Source organism: Mandrillus leucophaeus, unplaced genomic scaffold (assembly GCF_000951045.1).
Source record: "Mandrillus leucophaeus isolate KB7577 unplaced genomic scaffold, Mleu.le_1.0 Scaffold420, whole genome shotgun sequence".
NCBI lineage: Eukaryota > Metazoa > Chordata > Mammalia > Primates > Cercopithecidae > Mandrillus > Mandrillus leucophaeus.
This window is the reverse complement of record NW_012104477.1, coordinates 123,608-133,307: the sequence shown is the minus strand read 5'-3', so window position 1 is coordinate 133,307 and position 9,700 is coordinate 123,608. Positions and strand designations below refer to the sequence as shown.

General features: G+C 40.9%; 1 protein-coding gene across 3 annotated transcripts in view; it reads left to right on the top strand.

Annotated features, from left to right (window-relative positions):
* LDHC (lactate dehydrogenase C) overlaps positions 1-9,700 on the top strand; it is a 55,810-nt gene that overhangs the window by 36,101 nt on the left and 10,009 nt on the right. For 2 of the 3 annotated variants that reach the window (XM_011992915.1, XM_011992916.1), the window contains exons 6-7: positions 742-859; positions 8,630-8,753. In XM_011992915.1, the coding sequence (XP_011848305.1) occupies positions 742-859; positions 8,630-8,753 (242 nt within the window). The remainder of the gene's footprint in view (positions 1-741; positions 860-8,629; positions 8,754-9,700) is intronic. The other variant, XM_011992917.1, reaches the window with a different exon arrangement.

Here is a 9,700-nt window from a genome sequence, read left to right as displayed (position 1 = left end):
AGGAGTCGTGGCTCATGCCTGTAATCCCAGCACTTTTGGAGGCCAAGGCATGTGGATCACTTGAGGCCAGGAGGTTAAGACCAGCCTGGCCAACATAGCAAAACCCATCTCTACTAAAAATACAAAAAAACACTGGGTGTGGTGACACACACCTGTAATCCCACCTGCTTGGGAGGCTGAAACAGAAGAATCCCTTGAATCTGGGAGGTGGAGGTTGCAGTGAGCCAAGATCAAACCACTACGCTGCAGCCTGGATGAAAAAGACAAAAAAAAAGAAATACCTGAGGCTGAGTAATTTGTAAAGAAAAGAGGTTTAATTTAGCTTGTGCTTCTGCAGGTTGTACAGGCATGGCTCCAAGATATGCTCTTGATGAGGGCCTCAGGAAGCTTGCAATCATGGCAGAAAGCAAAGGAGGAGTAGATGTGTTATATGGTGAGGGCGGAAACAAGAGAGAGAGAGGAGGTGCCATACGCTTTTAAACAACCAGATCTCACATGAACTCAGAGTGAAAACTCACTCATCAACGGGGGATGATGCTAAGCTATTCATGAGGGATCAGCGCCCATGATCAGACACTTCCCACCTCCAATGCTAGGGGTTATATTTCAACATGACATTTGGAGGGGACAAACATCTGAACCATGTCAAGTGGCAAACCTAACTTAAAAAGATAACATGGAATTCAAACTCCTGATGCAATATTGGGAAGAAGAGTTTATTTTAACATCTGTATTTTTTAGTGCCCTTATGGAGTGGGGTGAATGTTGCTGGTGTTGCTCTGAAGACTCTGGACCCTAAATTAGGAACAGATTCAGATAAGGAACACTGGGAAAATATCCATAAACAAGTTATTCAAAGGTAATAGTTCCTATTAAGTTTCTTAATGCCTTAATAATCAGTCTTAAGAATACGTATCACAGACAAAAATCAAATAGTTGATCTTTGCCTTTTGTGAGATAAATAACTCCAGTCTTCTGAAAATCACTAAATTCAGACTTATACATAGCTTTCTTTTTGGAGGCATTTGTCAAAAAGAAAAAGTACTTATTATTTCACAACTCATATATTTGAGAGTAATAAAAGCATAGTGATTATGACAATGGACTTTGGAGCCAGGTTGTCCAGGTTTGAAACCTTCATCATTTATTAGTGATATGATATTGGGAAATTACTTAAAATATCAGAAGTTGTTTACTCATCTTCAAAATGGGGATAATTATAGAACCTACTTTACAGGGCTACTATAGAGAGTAAATAAGTTAGTACTATTTTATGTAAAATGCTAGAACCATGCCAAGAACTTATTAAATGTTCATCATTTGACTAGATGAAACATTAAGCTAATGCAGATGGTCAGAAATCAATATGGTTTTCTTATAAGTGAAGCATCTGACTCCATATGTATTAGCCTTAACAGCACGCAGGATGATTATTCATGCTTTAGTCAAGAGTCAAGTTACATATTAATAGAAGTTATAGAACTTAAAAATTGGCTGGGTGGGGGGTGGCTCACACCTGTAATTCCAGCACTTTGGGAGGCCAAGGCGGGTGGATCACCTGAGGTCAGGAGTTCGAGACCAGCCTGACCAACATGGTAAAACCCTGTATCTAAAAATACAAAAATTAGCTGGATGTGTTGATGGGTGCCTGTAATCCCAGGTACTTGGGAGGCTGAGGCAGGAGAATTGCTGGAACCCAGGAGGCAGAGGTTGCAGTGAGCCAAGACAGCGCCATTGCGCTCCAGCGTGGGTGACAAGAGTGAAACTCCATCTCAAAAAAAAAGTTAAAAATCACTTTTGGATGTTCACAGCTTGGAATATTGAACTTAACAAAAACCACAAGTCTACTATATGTATACTTATGATAAAAACCCTACAAAAATGTGTAAGAGACTGGGCGTGGTGACTCACGCCTATAATCCCAATACTTTGGGAGGCCAACGTGGGCAGATCACCTGAGGTCAGGAGTTCGAGACCAGCCTGGCCAACATGGTGAAACCCGTCTCTACTAAAAAAATAAATAAATAACAAAAATTAGCCAGGTGTGGTGGTGTGTGCCTGTAATCCCAGCTACTTGGGAGGCTGAGCCATGAGAATTGCTTGAACCCAGGAGGCGGAGGTTGCAGTGAGCCAAGATTGTGCCACTGCACTCCAGCCTGGGCAACAAAGCAAGACTCTGTCTCAGAAAAAAAAAAATAAATAAATAAAACAAAATAATAGGCTGGGTGTAGTGGCTCATGCCTGTAATCCCAGCATTTTGGGAGACCGAGGTGGGCCGATCATGAGGTCAGGAGATCAAGACCATCCTGGCCAATATGTTGAAACTCTGCCCCTACTAAAATGCAAAAAAAAAAAAAAAAAAAAAATTAGCCGGCTCTGGTGGTGCGCACCTGTAATCCCAGCTACTTAGGAGACTGAGGCAGGAGAATCGCTTGAACCCGGAAGGCAGTGGTTACAGTGAGCTGAGATCTCACAACTGCACTCCAGGCTGGTGACAGAGCAAGATTCTGTCTCAAAGAAAACAAACAAACAAACAAGTAAAATAAAATAATAATAAAACAAAAATATGTAAGAATTAGGGCAGAGACTAAAAAGTCACATAATATAACAAAAAAGTGATCATGGGTGAGTTTTTATTCTCTTAAATGCCTTTTAGTTTTAAAAGTTTATATTATTTTATTTTTGGTTATAAAAAGTAACATGGCAATGTGTATGAGTACAGAGCTTCAGTTTGGGAAGATGAAAACATTTGAGAGAGGATAGTGGTAATGACTGCACAGCAGTGTTAATGTACTTAATGCCACTAAACTGTATACTTAAAAAATTGTTAAGATGATAAATTTTACCACAGTTAAAAAAGCAGTTAAGGCTGGGTGCAGTGGCTGACATCTGTAATCCCAACACTTTGGGAGGCTGAGGTAGGAGGATTGTTTGAGGCCAGGAGTTTCAGATCAGCTGGGGCAACAGAGTGAGATCATGTCTCCACAAAAAATTTTTAAAAATTAGCCAGGCATGGTAGTATGCCTGTAGTCCCAGCTACTGGGGTACCTGAGGCAGGAAGATCACTTGAGCTCAGGAGTTTTAGGCTCAATTCAAACTAGCAGAGGTATGATCATACCACTGCACGCTAGCCTGGACAGCAGAGAAAGATCCTATCTCTCTAAAAAAAAATTAAAATTAAAATTAAAAAAATTAAAAAATTAACTAGGTGTGGTGTTGCATACCTGTAGTCTTAGCTACCTGGGAGGTTGAGATGGGAGGATTACTTGAGCCCAGGAATGCCAGGTTGCAATGAACAATGATAGTCCACTGCATTTCAACCTGGGCAACAGAGTGAGACCTTGTCTCTTAAATAAAACAAAAACAAAAACCCAAACAACAACAATATTAAAAGTATATAGCCACTAATTGTTGTCTGAAATTCAGACTGTCCAACTCACAGGACATAATAGGTTTTCACCTAGCATTAAGTTTATCTAGCATGGTGAAAGGATACCAGGAAGAAAACACAGTATAGCATATCAGTATCTTCTTTAGAAGGTATTTCAATGTGGCCGGGTGTGTTGGCTCATGCCTGTAATCCCAGCACTTTGGGAGGCTGAGGTGTGTAGATCACTTCATAAGTTCAGAAGTTTGAGACCAGCCTGGCGCAACATGGTGAAAACCTGTCTCTATTGAAAATACAAATTTTAGCTGGGCTTGGTGGCAGGCACCTGTAATCCCAGCTATTCGGGAGGCTGAGGCATCACTTGAACCCGGGAGGTGGAGGTTGCTGTGGGCTGAGATCACACCGCTGCACTCCAGCCTGGGTGACAGAGGGAGACTCCGTCTAAAAACAAAACAAAACAAAACAACAGTATTGCAATGCTTAGGTGTAGCTTCTAGGCCCTGTCACTGCATGGGGCACACTCAATTATAAAGGAGGAAGCTGACATGGGGGCAGACTTCCCCAAGACAGGAAAGTGGCTGCCTTTGGTTCTCAATGTTTTTTGTTTGTTTGTTTGTTTGTTTTTAACTGCAAAAGAAGGAAATTCTCAACAGTTCTTATGTGCACTTCTTGTCACATAGCCCTCAGGGTCTGCATACTTGATCCCAGCCCTGCTAGTCCTGATACAACGCACAAATCAATGGTTTCATAAAATCCAGTGCTGACAACCTAGTTCTTTTATAGTTAATAGTCCACATTTTTCTTAACTAATTTTTATGTCTAGAAAACTATGTTGCCTGGGCCGGGCGCGGTGGCTCAAGCCTGTAATCCCAGCATTTGGGAGGCCGAGACGAGCGGATCACGAGGTCAGGAGATCGAGACCATCCTGGCCTACACGGTGAAACCCCGTCTCTACTAAAAAATACAAAAAACTAGCCGGGCGAGGAGGCGGGCGCCTGTAGTCCCAGCTGCTCGGGAGGCTGAGGCAGGAGAATGGCGTCAACTCGGGAGGCGGAGCTTGCAGTGAGCTGAGATCTGGCCACTGCGCTCCAGCCTGGGTGACAGAGCGAGACTCCGTCTCAAAAAAAAAAAAAAAAAAGAAAACTATGTTGCCTGAACTCAAACTCAAGGTTATCTTCCCAGTTACTTCTGGCTTTTTTGAAAGGGCTCATATCCCTTTACCCTTGGTACCTTTCCGTGACCTCAGATTATTATCTTTGTATCATATGTTCTTCAGAGTTCATTTGACAAACATTTCTTCAATATCTTATAAATAGAAAAAGACAAGTTAGTACATCTACAACCACTAGAATCTATAAGATACAGTAGTTAAACAGAATCTCTCACAATGTTTTGGTAATTCTTAACCAACTAGACTGTCTTTTCTCCCTCTCTGTCATTTACTATCACTTGTGTCTTATTAAAGGTATTGATACACACTTTTAATCACATGTTTTATCGCTCGCTCTTTTTTTTTTTTTTTTTGAGACAGAGTCTTGCTCTGTTGCCCAGGCTGGAGTGCAGTGGTACACTTTTGGCTCACTGCAACCTCTGCCTCCTGGGTTCAAGCAATTCTCGTGCCTCAGCCTCCCGAGTAGCTGGGACTACAGGAGCGCACCACCACACCTGGCTAGTTTTTGTATTTTTAATAGAGACGGGTTTCACCATGTTGGCCAAACTGGTCTCGAACTCCTGACCTCAGGTGATCTACCCACCTTGGCCTTCCAAAGCCACCACGCTTGCCCTGTTTTTATATTTCTAAAGCAAATGTATTTCTTCTTTTGGCCAAACTATTTCCATAAGTATCACATCAATCGAAAGTTTTAGGTCAGTTTACCAAAATACCTTTTACTTTGGTAATCATTTTGGTATGTTTTATTTTCTTAAATTCTCTTAAGGGAACCTACAAATGCTTTGTTTCACCAAAAAGCTTTGAATGAGAGGTTAAATTAATCCCTAGAAAACACAATATGTATTAATATTACGGTATCTTTTCCTATCCTTCTCAAAAAAAAAGTCCCTTATCCCCATATATTTTCAGCTATAGGGGCCAGGAGACCAGTCTCCAATAAATGCAGGGATCTAACTGGTCTGGAGGCACATCCGTACGCCTCACCCACTAAGGAATCTGTGTTAACCAATAGTGGTTTCCAAGTGTTATGGAGCAGTCCATCTACCTCCTGTAGGGATGTCACAGTGTTGGTCTTTTATCTACCCAGTGACTAATAATTGTACCACAGAGAGTGGTAGTTCTTTCTTTTTCTCTTTCTTTCTTTCTTTTTTTTTTTTTTTTTTTTTTTTTTGAGACAGGGTCTGGCTCTGTCATCCAGGCAACAGTGTAGTGGCTTGATCTTGGCTTACTGCAACCTCTGACTTCCAGGCTCAAGCCATCTTCACACCTCAGCCTCCTGAGTAGCTGGGAATATAGGTGCATGCCACCATGCCTGGCCACTTTTTGTATTTTTGGTAGTGGTGGGGTTTCACCATGTTGCCCAGGCTGGTCTTAAACTCCTGAGCTAAACCAATCTGCCCACCTCGGCCTCCCAAAGTGTTGGGATTACAGGTGTGAGCCACTGCGCTCGGGCAGTTCCTTTTTAATTTGAGACACTTGCTTTAAGGGAACAAGGATTAAGATCACATTTCCCATTGAAATCCTGTGTGATTTGAATACCAAATATTCCAATGTGTTTCAGATCAGCACTTATCACTATTGGTCCCCTCAACTCTGCAGTATCTAAAATTAAATTATTTACCTCTTGATCATTTCGCAGAGGATCTATAATTATAAACAATCTTCAGGGTGCTGCTAATATTTATCTAAAAACTACTCAGCTCTTTTTACACAACAGCCTCTGATTTGCTAGTAACCAATTACAGAGGAATTACATCATGATTTAATAGGATGTCCTTACTGGTTCCCAAGAGGGCATTTGGTTTACAATGTGTATCAGTTTTTGTCTTAAAGTACCAGCCTTGAAACTATTTCTTCTGTTTGCTCCCTTTACCTTTCTTTTACAACAGCAGTTTTATTTTCATCAAGATGGTTAATAACAACTAAAGGATTATGTTTTTAGCCATTCTCAACTTTCTTCTCTTTCTCTATCCATTTTGTTAATACCTGAGAGGATAAATCTGTTATCCAGATTCAACTGGTGAGATTTGTCCCCAGTTATCTACTGTAGAGCTTTCTTTACTTCAACTCATAGACAGTATGCTGTCAGTCAGGTGCCAGGCAGATCCTCTTTCCCTTTCCTTTTACTTATCTCCAGAGTCTTGGCCATATAGAATTGAGGGTCTAAAAGTACTTTTGTCATCAAAAGTATTGCATGGCCTCTGATAGTGGCCCTGATTTTGGACTGATAGTCAAATCATAGGACACTATTGTAGGAACAGTCCAGGCCCAACCTCCTGTGCTCAGGTGTGTGTATGTGTGTGTGTGTGTGTGTGTATATATATATACACGTATATATATATATATATAAGTCTCAGCTTCCCGAGTAGCTGAGACTACAGGCACGTGCCACCACACCCAGCTAATTTTTGTATGTTATACAACATAGCTAATGTTTCGCTATGTTGGCCATACCCCATCTGTGTGTGTCTCTGTGTGTGTGTGTGTGTATATATATATATAAAATCAGCGTTATCTTTGGCAACCAAGTGTGTTATGTGCATTCCTGGGGCTTTAAAACTGAGTAGTTGTAAGACTTCGTCATATGAACGATATGCTGTGCAGTCTGTGCTTTTTGTCCTGTAGCCTTTCTAAAAGTTAAGTAAACTTAGTGCTAAATTAAACCCTCTTTGTCCAGTGAATTTGACTGTCAATCCAAACCTGAGGCCACTATTTGTAGCAATGCAAATATATAATAAATATTAATTGTAGAAAATAAGAAAATTCAGATAGGCATAAAGAAGACTCACCTGTAAGGCTGTCTTGTAAAAATAAACACTATTAATAACTTGGTGGCTTGATGCAACTCTAAAGTTTGTGTAAAAATTTATATTTTTTACAAGCCAGAGATAAGAAAGTGCATAATGTTTAGTATTGTGGTATTTTCCTTTGAAAATGTATCATAAATATTTTCCATATTCACTTATTATTGATTTAGTGATATATTTTTAGGAAAGATATATACACACAACTTACAACTATATAAATTTACATTGGCAAACTAGTAACAATTTTTTTTTTTTGTACAGAGTCTCACTCTGTCACCCAGGCTGGAGTGCAATGGTATAGTCTAGGCTCACTGCAACCTCTGCCCCCCAGGTTCAAGTGATTCTCCTGCCTCAGCTTCCCGAGTAGCTGAGACTACAGGCACATGCCACCACACCCAGCTAATTTTTGTATTTTTAGTAGAGATGGGGTTTCGCTGTGTTGGCCAGCATTGGCCAGGCTGGTCTTAAACTTCTGACCTCATGATCCGCCCACCTCGGCCTCCCATAGTGCTGGGATTGCAGGTGTGAGCCACTGACCCTGGCCACTAGTAACAATTTTAAACAGTTCAAGAGATTTATATGGTAACTTTCAAGGTGATTAGTTTCTATGTTGCATATCTAAGCAACAATACAAAAAATATTAAAAGCTAGTTTCATCTTGAGTGGCGCTTTTGTCCTACTATTCTGCCTTTATGATAAAAAAAAAAGGGTGAATTAATTTTTACTTAAAGTAAGTAGGCTGGGCACGGTGGCTCACGCCTGTAATACCAGCACTCCGGGAAACCGAGGCGGGCAGATTGCTTGAGCTCAGAAGTTCAAGACCAGCCTGGGCAACATGGCAAAACCCCGTATCTACAAAGAACACAAAAATTAGCCAGGCATGGTGGCTCATGCCCGTGCTCCCAAGTAGCTACTTGGGAAGCTGAGGAGGGAGGATCGCATGAGCCCAGGAGGCAGAGGTTGCAGTGAGCCATGATCACACACCACTGCCCTCCAGCCTGAGCAAGGAAGCAAGACCCTGTCTATAATAATAATAATAATGATAATCAATTAAAAAGTAAATTAAAGTATGTAGTGAAGTTTTATGAGACCAGTACAGAAAGTTTTGTTGCCTGTTTATAAATTCTGTAAGAAATCTATGAGAAAATTTTAATACAATTGCATTGACATGTAGATTACTTCAAAATGGATGCTTGAAGAATATTATGTTTTCTCTGGGTTGACTTATTATGAATTTGATTTTCTTACTTTCTACAACTGTAGTGCCTATGAGATTATCAAGCTGAAGGGGTATACCTCTTGGGCTATTGGACTGTCTGTGATGGATCTGGTAGGATCCATTTTGAAAAATCTTAGGAGAGTGCACCCGGTTTCCACCATGGTTAAGGTAGGCTTAAATTAAATCTTCATTTATCATTCTTTCCTTTAATATTTATTGAGTCACTACTATATGCCAGGCAGTGTACAAGATGTTGAGGATATAGTAGTGAATAAAAAATACAGAGAACTTGACCCCAGGTCAGGTCAAAAAAATACAGATACCTTGACCTAAGGAAGGGAATCCTGAAAGAGAACCAGGTTTGAAGATCACGTTTACAGTTTTGGACACAGTTTTGAGCCCTGGCATGTAAACAGTGTGAAGCCAACTCAAACTAGCTTATGCAAAAAGAAAATTTATTGACTTATGTAACTGAAATGCCAAGGAGGCCTGATTCTGGTACTCAAACTATATTATGAGAGCTGTCTTTTCTCTCCATTCTCTTGGCTCATCTTTTTCCTCTATTGGCTTCCAACTCATGCAAACTTTTTCCATGGGGCAACAAAGACGGCTCCCAGTAGCTGCAGGCTTAGATGCTATAATACCTCTGGCTGAGAACCACTGGAGTAGACTGAGGAAATTAAGACAAGTGTAATAGCTATTTTTAGGAATTTGGCTGTGAAGATAAGGCAAATCAGGGCAAGAAGTTTGTTTGTTTTTTATACAGATAAGATGCTTATAGTAAAGATCAAAGACCAAGGGAGAAGCTGGAGACAGAAGTGGTAAGCAGAGGGGAATGGAGTCCAGAGCATAGGTGTAGGCATTACCCCTAAAAGGAGGAGGGGCAGGAGTTAACAGAGAGAATGTGTACTGCTGCATATAGATTTGTATATTTGACATTGGAACCATCTGATGACTTCTCTATTTTTTTTTTGAGATGGAGTCTCGCTCTGTTGCCCAGGCTGGAGTGCAGTGGCGAGCTCTTGGCTCATTGCAAGTTCCACCTCCCGGGTTCATGCCATTCTCCTGCCTCAGCCTCCTGAGTATCTGGGACTACAGGCACCTGCCACCACACC